We start from the raw sequence: 17,140 nt of genomic DNA on the forward strand, positions 1-17,140 counted from the left end.
TTATAACAGGGATTATATGTCCTTGTGCCTGGTGCTCTCAGCCTTCGTCCTGTCTTTGATTATGTTGGCAGCTTTTCAGAGGCAATGGTAAGTGTAGATAGAGCCCATGGATGGGGGGACTAATCTCTGTCACTTGCTGAGCTGTGTCCACAACTCTCCGCAGTTTATTTGCAGTCATGTACAGAGAAGTTGGCATGCCAAGCCGTGATGCATTCAGATAGAATGCTTTCTACGTGCATTGATTAATAATTAGTGCAAGTTAAAAGGGATATGTCAAATTCCTGAGGAAGGCACTTGTGTGCCTTCTTGGCCATGCCATCAAGGCAGTTGGACCAAGACAGGCTATTGGTGATGTTCACTCCTGAGTACTTGAAGCTCTGAACCTTGGCACTGTTTACATAAACAAGAACTTGTGCCTTGTGCAGGTGCCAGGGTCAGGGCATCACAGATCAGGTCGGCAAGCATTATGAGGGGAAGGATGAGGTGGTGGTACATAGGTAGGAAGAAGAAGATTTGAGGTTCTGAAGAGAGAATATGGTGAGCCAGGTAGGAATCTGAAAAGGGAACTTCAAGAGTGATAACCTCTGAATTGCTGCTTGCATCATGCGCCAGTGTGGGTACAAATAGGCTGATATGGCAGTTGAATGTGTGGTTGAAGAATTGGTGTAGGAGGCAGAGTTTCAGATTCGTAGATTATTGGGATTTTTTCTGGGGAAGGTATGACCTGTACAAATGGGATGGGTTACACATAAACTTGAGGGGGAATCAATATCCTCATGAATAGGTTTGCTAGAACCTGGAATCACTGATGCTAGATGAGAGGGTGGAGCAGTTGCCATAAAGAGATGCAGCATTCGGAGAGACTGGGCAAGGACAGGACATAATTGCAGTCAGTTGGACAGGTTGATGTGTGTCTGTTTTAATCACAGTAAGTGTCAGAAACAAGGGTGATGAACATAGAGCGTGGATCAGTATGTGGCACTGTAGGCATAGACTTGGCTCTCATAGGGACAGGAATGTCTGCTGGATGCTCCAGAGTTTAGTTGTTTCAAAAGGGACAGGAAGGGAAGTAAGAGTCGCGAGAGTGGCATTGTTAACCAGGGATAGTATCACAGTTGCAGTAAGGGCATATGCCATGGAGAGGTCAGTCACTGAGTCAGTGTGGGTGAAGTCAGAAACATGAAAGGAGCAATCACTTCATTGGAAGTATTCTCTAGACCCCTATTCTCCATCCCATAGCAACAGTAGCAGACCAGGAGTCAGATTTGGAAAAGTGCAAAAATATTGGGGTTATTATCATGAGTGACTTCAATTTCCCAAATTTTGATTGGCACCACTTCAGTGCAAAAGGTTTAGATGAAGTGGAATTTGTTAGGTATGGCCAGGAAAGACTCCTGACATAGTACATAGACAGACCGACGAGAGGAGAGGCCATACTGGATCTGGTACTAGGCAAAGAATTTGGTCAAGTGACATATCTCTCAGTGAGTGAGCATTTCAGAGACAGTAACCACCACTCTTGGGAAGGGATAGGAGCAGACGGTATGGGAAAGTATTTAATTGGGGTAGAAATTATGATGCTATTAGGCAGGAACTTGGGAGTGCAACTTGGGAACAGATGCACTCAGGTAAATCCACAATGAAAATTTGGAGGTTGTTCAGGGAATATTTGCATGAAGTTCTGGAGAGGACTTTCCCATTGAGGCAGGGAAAGAATGTTATGTTGAAGGAATCATGGTTAACAAGAGAAGTAGAATTGTCTAGTCAAGGGAAGGAAAAAGCACACTTAAGGTTTAGGAAGCAATGATCAGAGAGATACTATGTAGTCAGGAAAGAGCTCAAGGAAGGACTCAGGAGAGCTAGGAGGGGCATGAGAAGGACTTGATGAGTAGGATTAAGGAAAACGTATGTGAAGAACAGGAAAGTGACCAGAGAGAGGGCACCAATCAGGGATAAAAGAAGAAACATGTTCCTGGAGTCTGAGGGGGTGGGGGTGTCCTTAATGAATATTTGGCTTTAGTATTCACCAGTAAGATGAAAGTTCATGAATGAATGGACAGTGTAAAACAAGCTGAAATGCTGAAATATGCAAATGTTAAGAAAGAAGAGAGTCTGGAAGAACATTAGGACAGACAGGATATACCACAGGTTACGAGGGGAAGTGATGAAAGAGATTTTTGTGCCTTTAAGTCCTCACTGGCCACAGGTGTTGTAACAGAAGATAGGAGGGTGGCAGAAGTTATTTCTGTCTTCCAGAAAGAGAATAGAGATCATCCTTGGAATCATAGACCAGTGAGGCTTGCATCAGTGATGGGCAAAATATTGGAGAGGATTCGTAGAGACAGGATTTACGAGCATTTGGAGAAACGTAGTCTGATTAGGAATGGTCAACATGGCTTTCTGAGAGCAGGTCATCCCTTATGAGTCTGATTGAATTCTAAAGGAAATGACAAAACAAATTAGAAGTAGAGCAGTGGATATAGTGTATATGGATTTTAGTAAGTTTCCCCATGGTAGACTCATTCAGAAAGTCAGAAGGCATGGGATCCAGGAAAACGTGGCAGCATGGATTCAGAATAGCCTTGTCCACAGAAGCGGAGGGTGATAATAGATGGTGTGTATTCTGCTTGGAGATTGGTTACCAGTGGTGTTCCCCAGGGGCCTCTACACTTTGCATTTTTTATAAATTGCTTAGATGAGGAAGTGGAAAGGGTGAGTTAGTAAGTTTATAGATGGCTTGAAGGTTGTTGTTTTGGGTGTATTATAAAATGTTGTTGTAGGTTGCAGTGGGACATTGATAGGATACAAAGGTGGGCCGAAAAGTGGCAAATGGAGTTCAGCCCAGAGAAGTGAGAAATGATTGACTTTGGAAAGTCGAACTTGAAGCAGAGAACAAGGTTAATGGCAAGATTCTTAGCAGTGTGGAGGAACAGAGGGGTCTTGGGGTCCACATCCATAGACCTCGGAGTTGCAGCACAAGTTGATAGAGTGGTTAATAAGTTGTTTGTGGTGGCCTTCAAGAGCCGCATTCATGTTGCAGCTCTATAAAACTCGTGGTCAGTTCAGGTTGCTTCATTATAGGAAGCACGTGGAAACTTTACAGAGGGTGCAGAAGAGATTTACCAGGGTGCTGCCTGGATTAGAGAGTATGTCCTAAAAGGATAGGTTGAGCAAGTTAGGGTTTTCTCTTTTGAGGAATGGAAGGTGAGAGGTGACTTGATAGTGGTGATGAAGATAAGAGACACAAATAGAGTGTACAGCTTGTATAACTTTCCCAGGATGGAAATGGCTAATACAAGGTGGGAAATTGATTGGAAGAAGGTATGGGGGGTGGGGGGTGTCAGAGGTAGGATTTTTTTTTACACTGAAGGGTGGGTGTGGGGAGCACGCTGCTATGTAAGGGCGTAAAGGCAGATATATTAAGGATGTTTAAGAAACTCTTATGCACAGGGTTGAAAGAAAAAACTGAAGGGCTATGCGGAAGGGAAGGATTAGATTGATTAAAAAGTCAGTACAGCATAGTGGTCCGAAGGTTCTGTACTGTTACTCCTTTGCAGAAGACAGTGACTAGCTCTTTTGTTTTATTGGTAAAAGTAATTGTCATGACACCATGTCACCTGGGTCCTCCTTTTCCTCCAACTCATCGTACTCTTTATACTCAGACTGCATGAGTTTCCCCGTTTCTTCCATTCCATAGAACACATGGGTTAGTAGCTCAGTTGACCATTGTGTGGACAAGATATGGAATCTGAGAATGTGGGGATAAAAGAAGCAGGGTTAATGTAGGATCAGTGTGCATAGGTGTTTGTGATGGGCTGAAGGGCCGCTTTCCATGCTCCATCACTCTGACTCTGTTTAACTACTGGCTAACCTTTTAACTAATTCCCCAATAACTGAGGCAATCATGTAGTTGTGCATTATGACATGGTTGCCTTTTTAAATTTGGGGATTATTTTTGAAAGACATTTAGATGCTTCTAGTTTTGGGAAAGATGTCATCTACTGTTTAATAATTGCCATTGTGTTATGTCTGCTTTATATATTGACGGTGAATGATCAGTGCTGGTGTAATAAAGCCATTGGCAAATGTGCTGTCCAGTGGTATTTTTCTCTGCAATTCTCACTGCATGCTTCAGATACTAATTTGGCAGCATCAAAAAATAAAGGCCACGTTTCTTACATCTCAAGATTTGAGTCTAATTTGGATTTGGTTGGATATTCAATAAACAAGCAATTTGATCAAAGTAATAACACATTTATTTCCTTAGTATGTTTCAGGGTGTGGTTCTGATTGGTGTACAGGAGCAAGTGACTGACTTGTATCAATAAACTCTGTCAAGTGTATGACATGTCATAGCTGAAAGAGATCAATGTATCTTAAAATACACCTTAAAACCATCTCTAGATTTGCCTCAAAGATCTTTCCTGTATCTGTTAAACTTGTATGGCCACATGAAGTGGATTGTAATTGATTAATTTCAATGTGCTGATTATATGCAGTCTCCAGTAATGTCGGTCTGCTTTGCCCGATTTCACCCGAATTTGGTAGTTAGTGGTACCTACTCTGGACAAGTAGTTCTCTGGGACAACCGCAGCCACCGTCGAGCTCCAGTTCAACGAACCCCACTCTCTGCTGCTGCTCACACTGTAAGTAAATCATTCTTACTCTTAAATGCGTAACTTTTCAAAGTATTTGTTATCAAAGTGTGTATACATTATGTAACCTCGAGACTTGTCTCCTAACAAGCAGACTCCAAGCAAAAACAAACACTAAAGAACCCATTTTTAAAAAAAGACCAGCAAGCACCCAATGTGCAGAGAAAAAAAAACAAATCATGCAAACGATGAACGCAAGCAAATAGCATTCTGAACTGAAGTCCACAAAGGCAGTTCTGTCCACTGACCCTTAGTTCAGTGCAGAGTGGAACAGTGCGCTGAACTGACCCATCCCTCTCCTCTGGTCCTGACACCCTGATCTTTTCAATCTGGCCCAGTGCCTAAATCATCATGCAAAGATCGGGTTCAGTCGCTTTGATGCTTTTTAATTGTCTCTTAACTTGACCCGACAGTATTATTTGCTAAATAAGTATGAATGTAATTGCTGTAAGATCTACGGTTCTTGAACAGCATTCACAATCTTAGAACATTTCAAAGCATTTAATGGGCAGTGATATTGTTTCACTTTGAACCATCTTTCATCTTTTAAAACTTTTATCGCTGATAGTTTATACAGTAAGTTGAAGTCAACGATCAACTTTTTAAGAATGTTGATTAAAGTTTATACTGGCCAAGAGGCAGGGGTTGAATTACCTGTGTTATTTAAAATAGTGGAAAATAATTTTTCTCAACCTTCTGTGAGAGCGAACTGAATTTCTGTTCAGCGTTTCATCCAAAAGATGATACCTCTGATAGCACTCTAAACCTTACGAGCCCCAGTGGAATTTTGTATTTGGTGGGAGCGGTACTGGTGGTCCCTGTAGTGGGACTCTGGTTACTCTATATGACTATGTCTTTAATTGCTAGCATCATTGATGTAATCTCTTTGCTGCACTGCATTAGCACATTGAGCCATAACACTGGATCTGCATACATCAACCTGCTCTCAGTACAGAATGCCAGCAAGTTGACCCTCCATACCTGAAAGTTGGAGGTTCTGCAGATGCTGGAAATCTGGAGCAATGCACACAATCCTGGAAGAACTCAGAGTGTCAGGCAGTATCTCTAGAGGGAAATAAACATTCAACTTTTCGGACTGAGTATGCCAATGAATGGAGTGAGCTATAATTACCAACTAGTCCTGAGCCAAAGTCCTGTCACGGCCCCACTTGAAAACACACTGGATGGCATTTGAGGTTCTTTTAATTGAAAAGTTCCAGCAATTAAGATTGGGACAGACCACAAATAATTTACCCGCAGCATTGAGTCCAGCTTTAGCCATGGAAGCCTGTTTCAGATGGGAGAGAAAAGATATTTGTCATTAGTTTGAAGAACGGCAGGTAAATTATTCCCAACATCTTGGCTACTATTGAACCCTTAACCAACATTCCTAAAATAATGATTACACAGTCATTTATTTACTTGGTATGTATAAACTGCCTGCCATGTTCCAATACATAGGAAGTCAGAGATGAACTGGACAGAGGAGGAGATAGCTGACAATACCCCATGAAACAGTAGGAGCACAATGTGCCTCTTCCCCTCTATTTATAAACCTTTTGATATGACCTCTGGCCACTTCAGCCACTCATTTATTATCATCATTATGTACCATGTCGTATGACGTGGCCAATCATGGTCTATGACCATGATTGTTCTTGGCAAATTCTACAGAAGTGGTTTGCTATTACCTCCATCTGCTCAGGGTCTTTACAAGATAGGTGACCCTAGCCATTCTCAGTGCTTTTTAGAGATTATCTGCCTGGTGTCAATGGTCGCATAATCAGGACTTGTGATATGCACCGGCTATTCATATGACCATCCACCACCTGCTCCCACAGCTGCAGATGACCCCAGTTGGGAGGCTAAGCAAGTGCTACACCTTGTCCAAGGGTGACCTGCAGGCTTGCAGAGGAAAGATGTGCCTTACACCTCCTTTGGTAGAGACGCATCTCCGCCCTGCCACCCAAATTTTCTTGTACAGACAATAAAATTAATGAAGGTTATTACACTTTTTCTTCAAGGAAAAGTCAATTTGAGAAAGGCTGAACTGCATCAGTCCTGCCGAATGGCTTTGGCCCAAAATGTCGACTGCACTCTTCCTAGATGCTGCCTGGCCTGCTGAGTTCCTCCAGTATTTTGTGTGTGTTGCTCAGATTTCCAGCATCTGCAGATTTTCACTTATTTGTGATCAGTCTTTTAAATTAGTCTTTTGCATCGTATATGATTTTGAACTAATATAGGCCCAAAATATTGTTACCATATAATGTATTAAAAATTGTGTGTGTACACATTTCTCATCTATAAGATGTTTGTCAAAATAGGTTCTGTAAATGCTGGAAATCTTGAGCAATATACACTGTAGGAGCAAAGTGAAAGGCCACATGGAGTTGATAGTCACAATAATGGGTGATTTATTACAAGCTGGTATGTACCAGGAGACCAGTCAAAGCTGATCTAGCTGAGCATGAATTTGGTAGAGCTTTTAAATTCCCTGTTGATAAGATTGCCATTAAAACCACATTTTGATAACAGAATACTAGCTACAGGAAGACTTTAAATTAAGTAGTGGACTAGATCCTGCTACAGAGTAAAATGACTGTTCACAGGTCTAGCAATAGATTAAATTTTTTATTACAGCAATGGGTACATGCCTCTAACGTGATTAACGATACTCCTGAACCTTCACAGTTGCATTCCATGCGCCTGCTTTGAGGCATTGTCTATGATTCCCTGTTACACATTCGCACAATCCGCATCCCTATTGACTAGCTACTAGCCCAAGAATACACGGAGGGCCGAGCAGCATCTATGGAGGGAAATAAACAGTTGTCTTTTCAGGCTGAGACTTAACATCTCATGATCTGATGAAGGGTATTGGTACGATATGTCAACTCTTCATTTCACTGAGTTCCTCCAGCGTTTTGTGTGTTATCGTGCAATGTTTGTCGTATTTTTGTGGAGTTTCCATTATAAATTTGTGTGCCGGGTGTAGACTGGAAACTCCCTGCGTAAACATGTCGCAGTGTAATTGTGCACTTTCTCCATGGGTGGAAGCATAACGAATCCTTGTAGATGTATATGTAATGCATAACTGTGCAGTTATAAACTATTTCTGAAGCCTTATTAATTATCTTGAAGACTTGTTTTGCCTCAATATTATACTTGGTACTGACTCCCTTATCTAGTATTAATATCAAGTAGACTTAATAAAAGTAATAAAAAGCAGAATGTGGATTATTCAGAATGTGCATTCATTTATGAATGCATAGTTCAATTATCCCCTACCAACAGATTCCAGTTCAGTTGAGATTGCATGTGATCTTAACTTTTGTGTAATACAATGGGAAGTATTCTAATTTTGTTACTATATGACATGCCAACACCAGTTTTAAGTAAGAATGGAACCAAAGTTCTGAGACCTACTACTTCAGAGAACCTGGAAATTCAGGGCAGTAAACAAAGTAAAGGTAAGTTATGTAACAACAAAGATGAATCTCACAGGTATCTATTGCTGTAACTTGAAAAATGGTATCTGAAATAATTTCAGTAAAGTGTTTTGATGATTTGATATAAATATCAGACTTTCTAATCTGAAAAGTAATAGGTTAACATCAAGGGGGTCAGAGCTTTAGTTTGTTATTGCTCTTTGCTAGAATTTTTACCATTATTCTTTTTTTTTTAGCATCCTGTGTATTGTGTGAATGTCGTTGGAACACAGAATGCTCATAATCTGATCACAGTTTCCACAGATGGAAAAATGTGTTCCTGGAGCCTGGATATGTTGACTCAACCACAAGTAAGCTGGTTCATTACATTCGTCTGGGTGGATTGGTAGTTACTGGCTTGTCAAAAGTAAAAGTAGCTGATTTATTGTTATAGGCAGGAAGAAATATAACTAAAGGGGCAATATTGTAGGGTACTGATTAGCACAACATTTTACAGCATTAGCAACACTGGTTCATTTCCTGCTGCTGCCTATAAGGAGCTTGTACGTTCTCCCTGCAATGGAGTAGATTTCCTCTGGGTATTCCAGTTTCCTCCCACAGGCCAAAAATGTACTGGTTGGTATTTTGATTGGTCATTGTAATTTGTTCCATGATTAGGCCAGCATTAAATTGCTGGGCAGTGTGGCTTGGAGGGCCAAAAGGGTGTGTTCCATGCTGTATCCGTGTAAATAAAAATGTAAACAAAAATTAATTGTTTTCATCTCTCATTTCTTGATGTATGCAGAGATGATGAAGCTTCATGTCCTGCTAAATTGTGATTCAAGTGGATTTGTGTCATGAAGTGTGTCTATACTTGGTATTGAGCAATCAGAGATATAGTATGGAATGGTAGAATCAATGGCAAAGTTATTGTTTGTTTGTGCTATGAACTGATACAAGACAAATTTGAGGAGAGGCATGACAACATTGAAAAAAAGCAGAGATAGGCCATGTGGTCCATCAAGTCTACTCAGCCTTTTAATAAGTTCATCGTTGATCTAATTGCCTTACTGTAATTTCCTGTGTGCCCTCCTCAATATTTGCTTTCTCTAACTCAGTGGGTCTGTTTCAGCCTTGCATAAAAGGTCTACCCTTCTCTCTGGGATGGAGAATTCCTCAATTTCCTAACATTGCTTAGAGAAGAGGTTCATCCCATATGTATGCTTGAAGTTGTAGATCCATCTAGAACGGGGTTTCCCAACCTGGGCCCACGGACTCTTTGCTTAATGGTATGGATCCATGACATTTTGAATTGGTCAGGACAGCTTGCGATCCTCAACTTCCAAAGCAAAGAACGAGACCTTCTGTATTTTGCAAAAGTTCAGCATAGTTTGTCACAGTGGAGTATAGCATACAACAAATTTTGAAGCATGTGAAGATCTGGAGAGTGGGCAAAGATTGGAGCAGCTGAAACAATTGTCTTTAAAGTAGAGAAGGCACCAAAGAGATGAAAAGTTAAAAATTAATGAGTGGCTCTAGACAAGAGGAAACTATTTCCATTAATGGAGGAGTTGGAAGAAACAGTTTTTTATCTATCCTGGTGTGGAGTTTCATGGATTGTTTTCAAGCTTTCAAACGTGTTTTTCAAGTTTATTAATATCTTTCCTATAGGCGAGTGACCAGAACTGCACATGGCACTCTAAATTTGGCCTCAGAGTCTTATATAACTTCAATATAACATTTCAACTCGGGTACTCAGTGCCCTAATTTATGAAGGCCAGTGTGCCTCAAGCTCTCTATGACCCTGTTTGCCTGTGATGCCACTTTCAAGCAATTGTGTATCTGTATTCCCAAGTTCCTTTGTTTTGTCACACACCTTAGAGTCCTGCAGTTCACTGTGCCAGTCTTGCCCTGGTTTGTCTTGACAACATACAACAGCTCACACTTCTTGGCATTAAATTCCATCTCCAGTTTTTCATTCCATTTTCCCGGCTAGTTCCGATCACTTTACAAGCTTTTATGACCTTCCTCGCTGTCCACTGCACCCCCAATCTTGGTGTCCTCTGCAAATTTGCAGATCCAGCTTACCACATTATTTAGATTATGAATATTGATAAACAACAATGGACCCAGCACTGATCCCTGTGGTACATCTGATGCACCATCAATAACTCTCTGAGACGTGAGGCGAGATATCGGCTTTTATTGACTGGAAGAAAGAACAAGCAGCAATTGACCACCATGCTACATCCTGGAGACTGAGGGCAGGGCTCAGGCCTCAATCGCCTTTATACCGGGGTCTGTGGGAGGAGTCACAGGAGCAGTCAGCGGGGGGGGGGGGGGGGGGGCGTGTCCAGACAGGTATATGTAGTTCACCACATTCACCCCCCTTTGTTTTAAAAGAGAGTCCCCATGGGGCGAAGTTTCTTACAAGTATATTTACAGGTTAAGTCTATCAGGTGGTCGAATCTGTCGCTGCGATCTACGTAGCACCGGCTGTGATTGCACAGGTGCCGGTGGTGATTGCACCGGAGATGGTGGTTGTGCTGGTTCCGGCCTAACTGGAGGTGTCAGCCCACTAGGCGTCAGTGATCCCTCATGCGTGTACGAGGCGCCTGGTATATGCACGTGCGAGATGCCCGGTATAGGAGTGTCGTGAGGAGTCTCAATCGCCGAGCATAAGGTAAGATCGGCATTTTCCAGCAGCCGCTGGCGCACGTACACTGACCTGATCCCCGTAACAAAGGCGTCTCTTACCAGGAGCTCCGAATGCTGCTCCGCCATCAGAGCTTTGCAGTCGCAAGTTCACACAAGTGCTGTAGGGCTCGGAGAAACACAGCGCTCGACTCTCCAGCCCGCTGTCACCGTGTCGCTAGCGATGTCTTGCGTAGATGGTGTTCACTGGCCACAGGTACTGTCTTTTAAGGGCGTCCAGTGCCCCTTGGTAGGTCGGTAGGTCCCTGATAAGGGAGAATACTTTCGGACTTACTCTAGATAATAATATTTTGTACTTCGTGGCAGGCTCAGTCACTGGAATCTGTTCCAAGTATGATTGGAAGCATGCAAGCCAGAGTTCAAAGGCAAGAGCTGCTTTGGAGTCTTGCGGATCAAGGGCTAATTTTTCCGGATGTAAAATGCTGTCCATGGTTTAAACTTCCAGTCAATACGTCTCAGAGAGTTATTGATGGTGCATCAATTTTATTGACTGGAAGAAAGAACAAGCAGCAATTGACCACCATGCTACATCCTGGAGACTGAGGGCAGGGCTCAGGCCTCAATCGCCTTAATACCGGGGTCTGTGGGAGGAGCCACAGGAGCAGTCAGCGGGGGGGCGTGTCCAGACAGGTATATGTAGTTCACCACAACATCATTAATCACATGCCTCCAAAAAGAGAGACAACTATTTACTACCACTCGCTGGCTTCTCTCATTAAGCCAACATTAAATCCAATTGACTATTTCATCTTGAATGCCAAGCGACTTCACCTTCTGGACCGCCTCCCATGTGGAACCTTGTCAAAGGCTTTGCTGAAGTCCATGTAAACAATAGCCACTGCCTTCCCTTCATCGATGTGTAGGAAGTCCCTACTGAAGGTGGTTCAAAGAACATGAGCACATTGGCAGATGTGGAGTATATTCCACTGCAAGAAAAACCTAGGAGGTGATTTTTTTTTTAAAAAGCTGAGGTGCAAAGGTCTGCCTCCATAGTAGCAGATGAGAGTTCAGCACATCCAAGTAATTTGTAGGTATGGCTTTATATTAACTGCTTGCTCCCCCTCCACGCAGGTCGCTGCCTCAAGTCGGTTAATGAAGTGGTATTCAAAAGTGCAAATACTTTTGAATCTAATGCAGTGCATCATCTTGGGCGGAGTAGAAACTGGAAGAGCTCCAACAGGTTTTGGTGCTTCAAGTGTACAGCTGCAAGTTGTATTGTTTTCTGGAACACTCCTACTGTGTATCAGTTGCTATAATTGTTTTAGCTGCTGTATGTACTTCACTGAACATTGTGGGTTGTCAGGGAATGGGTAATTCAGGGGGTCACGTGAAAGACCAGCTGCAGCCTCTGCTTATTATTGACAAAACCTCCCTATGGATGGGAGAAATGATGGTGGGTCCGATACCTGCTCGGAGAACTTTGGATGACCATTATTTTTGAATGTAATTGGTTATGGGCCAGATTGATTTTGTTCGTGGCTCTGAACAGAGCAACAGTGCAACCAGTGTTTTAACTATTCAGACTGAAGTCTGAGATATCCGTGTAAAGACTGGACTGAACTGTCCTGGTGAGGTTCTAGTGCAAGACCTGAGACCCCATTCATCCCTTTAGGAGTTATTGGGCAGTGTGTGAGAAGGTAATGGGTGAGCCAAATTACTTCTGTCTTATTATTTTGTCATCTTTAAGCTTTGAGTTTTTTTTGAAGTTTGATTAATAGGACTGGATGTTACAATCCCTAAAGTTTCTGCACTGCACTTGACTTGAGTAGAAATAGTTCTTAAAGATGACCACTAGATGATGTTACTACCGTTACGATGCATCTTCAGTTGTGTACCGTGACATCACTGGGTGTTTCGGCCTTTTATCACAAGACGCCCTCAGCCGAGGCGGGCCCACCACAGGCTGATCAGACCTGGGTGTGTTTTACATGGTGAGTCTCTAGATGGTAGCTTGTCAGCCCAGACACCATCCCTTCTTTTCAGCCACAGCCAGTGACTGCTCATTTTGGTGGCATTAGCAAGTACTTTGATTGCCTTCCTATGGGCCTGCCCTCTGACTCCTACTTCCCTCAGCAGCCTTCCTGTGGGCCTGCCCTCTGACTCCTACTTCCCTCAGCAGCCTTCCTGTGGGCCTGCCCTCTGACTCCTACTTCCCTCAGCAGCCTTCCTGTGGGCCTGCCCTCTGACTCCTACTTCCCTCAGCAGCCTTACGGTGGGCCTGCCCTCTGACTCCTACTTCCCTCAGCAGCCTTACGGTGGGCCTGCCCTCTGACTCCTACTTCCCTCAGCAGCCTTCCGGTGGGCCTGCCCTCTGACTCCTACTTCCCTCAGCAGCCTTCCTGTGGGCCTGCCCTCTGACTCCTACTTCCCTCAGCAGCCTTCCTGTGGGCCTGCCCTCTGACTCCTACTTCCCTCAGCAGCCTTACGGTGGGCCTGCCCTCTGACTCCTACTTCCCTCAGCAGCCTTCCTGTGGGCCTGCCCTCTGACTCCTACTTCCCTCAGCAGCCTTACGGTGGGCCTGCCCTCTGACTCCTACTTCCCTCAGCAGCCTTACGGTGGGCCTGCCCTCTGACTCCTACCTCCCTCAGCAGCCTTACGGTGGGCCTGCCCTCTGACTCCTACTTCCCTCAGCAGCCTTACAGTGGAACTGGCTACAAAGCCCCTGCACCCCACCTCAACTGGGCGCACTTTTACGTTCCAGCCTCGTTCCTCTGCTTCAACTGCAAGGTTAGCATATCGCAGCCTTTTCCGATCGTAAACCTCATCCACAGCATCCTCCCAGGGGACCGTCAGCTCAGTGATAAAGACAGGAGTTGGACCAAAGGACCAGGCCAGGCTGCAGATTGGTCGTTGCAATTTCAGATGGGAAGGTAAGTTTCTGGCATAAATCAACTCGCATTTCCCAGTCCCTGGCTGCACTCAGTGGGCATGAGTCGTGAGGCAAGGGGTTAGCCCCCGGTTTCTCTCCTTCCTGGATGAAGGATGGTAGTTGTGGGACTGTTGTCTGGGCACTGAGAGGCCTGGCGTTGGTGGTTACTCTCTTACACTCAAGTTCAGCTGCCAAACACCTCAGCACTTGGTTGTGTTGTCAGGTGTATCTGCCTTGTGTTAGGCTGGGCTTGCAACTAACCAAGATGTGCTTGAGGGATGCCAGAACTGTGCACAGAGGACAGGCTGGATCCTCTCCCAGCGAAGGATTTAGGTTTGTAGAAGAGGGCAGGACATCATATGTTGCTCTGATGATGAAGCTCAATCTATTTGACTCCCATGCTCCACAGCTCACTCCATGTGGTTTTCCTCCTCTCAACACCCTCCCACCTCATCCAGCAGCCTTGCTTGGCTTGGGATATTGCTTTGGCACATCTGGCTGCTTCTTCTTGGTGGCACATCTCTTCCTCTACCAGGTGCTGGCATTCAGTTGTAGTAGCCTTTTGCCTGGTAGGTTTCATTACTCCAAGGCCACAGCCTCCTCTGCCCTGTTGGACATAGCCCACTATGTTCTGGTGTGGAAGGGTGGCTTCTGCATCCAGTACTGCTGTGGCTGCAGTCTATTTCTTCCCTGTTGCTAGAGCAGGAGCAACGCCTCTTATGACTGGGTCCCGAGATTTTTTGAATGTCATTTCCAGCCTTGCTTTGGCACATTTGGCTAGAAATTGGCAGAGAAAGGGCTCTGTTCCCATAAAGTCCTGTGCTACTAAGGCATCTCAGTAGCCCAAGCCGCTTCCTCGTGTGAGTTCACCAGCCTCTCCAGCCGATTTGCAAGAGGCATCATGACCTCATAGATGGCAATTGGCCACATAAGTTGGGGCAGCTGTCCAAACTGAAAGCACCAAAGCTCCAAACTCCCTGGGAGAGCCAGGTTGTTGATTAGCTTGAGTGCACTGATTGTATCCTGCCTTAGTTGTTCCACCTGCTCGGTGTCTCTGAGTTCTGCGTTGCACCAACATCCAAGGCTTTTGATGGGCTTCTCTAGGACAGTTGGTATTGGCTCACTGTTGATACAAAACCTTATGTTGGTTAGCCGGCCTTTGACAATTGAGATACTGAGAGACTTACTGGGTTTGATCTCCATTCGTGGCCATTTGATGTTTCCCTGGAGTTAATCCAGCAGGCGTTTGGTGCACGTTTTTGTTGTTGTTATTGTGGTCATGTCATCAATGTACGCCCTGACTGGAGGAAGGCACAGCCCATTCTTCAAGCGTTTCCCTCCGACCACCCATTGTGTTGCTCGGATAATGATCTCCGTTGCCATGGTAAATGCCAGAGGAGAGATCTTACAGCCCGCCATTATGCCTATCTCAAGGTGCTGCCATGTGGTGGTGTGATTAATTTGACCTTGTATGTCAATTTTGTTAAGTTTTGAATGTTTCCTGGCAGTCAGAGAGTAAAGCTATGAGAAGAGCATTTTTAACAAAGATTTCTAGGATGCTCTGGAGATGGGCTTCAGTGTTCAATGTACTGTACCTCTTTCAACCCTTCGGGCCATGATACTGGAGTCCAGGATGCTTCAAGCCAGCTAGGAACATCAAGTTGGCGAATACAATACTCTAATTAAAACTATAGATGCTTAGGAGTTAGCATGCTTGTGACAATTGGAGACTGAATTATTGAGATTTGTAAACCCATCGAAGACCAAATGTGGCATTTCAATTTGGGAATAATATACTTTGGTCAATAGCAGTATGGTGTTACCTGTTCTGAGAAATTACATCAGGTAAAACTTTGTATGCTTGTAATAAGTTTTCTATTTGTTTTGACAAATAGTAAGAACTACTCCTATTTTTATAACTGCATTGCGAACAGCAAACATTTTAATCTCAGTGACATGAAGTAGGAGGATAATGTTCACCCAACATTTTGGAATGTGTAATTTGCTCCAGGTTGCAGAAGAATAATCGGGGCCTCTGCAATATGTAATTAGATTCAATCATTGTCTACATGCTACTGACCTTGGAGAACACACCATGCTTACACAACCAAAATTAAGGAATTCACTGTACTAGCATGTGAGAGGTCAGAGAACACATTTCACTAGCATTAGAAGTTATTGGGACATATCACAGAAACCATTTTCAAGCTTGCAGCTAAGTGAAGGTTAGGGTAAGATCACTAACTGTTAATTAACTAGGTTAAATTGCTAAATAGTAAACATAAATATTTCAGTCTATCCTGGAAATGCAGTGTATTACCAATACAGTATGTAGGAGGACCAATTAAATGACTCATTTAGTACATGTCTATATCATAACATGCACTCATTTTAGTGCATGTCTGTATTAGCTTTGGAGTTTTTGAGCTAGAGTAAAGAGCATCAATAAAGAGTAGTAGAGATGGGGAGAGTTACCTGGAAGGCAATCAAGACTTTGGGTTAAGTAGCGATCTGGATTTGGCAGTAAAGTTTGCAATGTAAAAGAAATTCAGCATACACTGATAGGAGAATTCATATTTTACATTACTCTGCCAGGTACTTAATGTTTATGCGGATGTGAACAAAGACTGCAGAGAAGATGGGCGTTCAACCATAACTATAGTGTGCAACAGACTTCAACCAGGATTTATGGCAAAAAAATGTTTTGACAGAAGAATGGGTAGTATTCTTTGCAGCCACATTCAAGGTTTTCCTTCTCATTCCCACAATTAAGGGAATTTGGTGCTAGAAAAAGTCTTAGATTAGGAGTTGGAGGACCTGATTGTCTTGGTTTACATGTGGTTAGAAATGGGAATGAAGTTGTGCTGAGAAAATTTGAGGAACTAGGCACCAAATTTAAAATGCAGAATAGCAATGTTGTGTGTTTATTCAAGAAGGGAAATGGGGATAATCTAGGTAATTATAAACCAGTGAGCATCATGTTGATGGTAGGGAAATTATTGGAGAAGACAGTTGAGAATAGGATTTAAGTGCATCTGGAAAGGCACAGCCTGATTAGATACAGTCAGCGTGGCTTTGTGCAGGGCAAGTCATGCCTTACATAATTGATAGTTATTTCTTTGAAGAGGTGGCAATGTGCTTGTTAAGGGTATGGCAATGGATGTTATTATGTACTTTGGATGGACTTTTGTAAGACATTTGATATGCTCCTCATGGTGGGTTGATTCAGAAGATAATGATACATGGGATCTATAGTGAATTTCAAATTTGGACTCAAAACTGGTTTGTCCATAGAAGGCAGGGCAGGGGTGGAAAGCTGTTTTTTCTGGAAAGTGGTCTGTGACTAGCAAGGATAATTATAGGGACCTCTGTTCGTGATGTTTGTTAATGATTTGGGTGGTAATGTGGATGTGCAGATTAGCAAGTTTGCAGATGATGACAAGATTGGCTTAGTTGTGGACAGTGTAAAGTA

At 43.4% G+C, this 17,140-nt stretch overlaps 1 protein-coding gene across 5 annotated transcripts in view; it reads left to right on the top strand.

Annotated features, from left to right (window-relative positions):
• The window catches only part of LOC140732059 (cytoplasmic dynein 1 intermediate chain 1), a 215,358-nt gene that overhangs the window by 151,353 nt on the left and 46,865 nt on the right, over positions 1-17,140 (top strand). For all 5 annotated transcript variants that reach the window (XM_073054184.1, XM_073054183.1, XM_073054185.1 and 2 more), the window contains 2 exons: positions 4,500-4,646; positions 8,341-8,454. In XM_073054184.1, coding sequence (XP_072910285.1) covers positions 4,500-4,646; positions 8,341-8,454 — 261 coding nt within the window. The remainder of the gene's footprint in view (positions 1-4,499; positions 4,647-8,340; positions 8,455-17,140) is intronic.

Source organism: Hemitrygon akajei, chromosome 8, assembly GCF_048418815.1.
Source record: "Hemitrygon akajei chromosome 8, sHemAka1.3, whole genome shotgun sequence".
Taxonomy (NCBI): Eukaryota; Metazoa; Chordata; class Chondrichthyes; order Myliobatiformes; family Dasyatidae; genus Hemitrygon; species Hemitrygon akajei.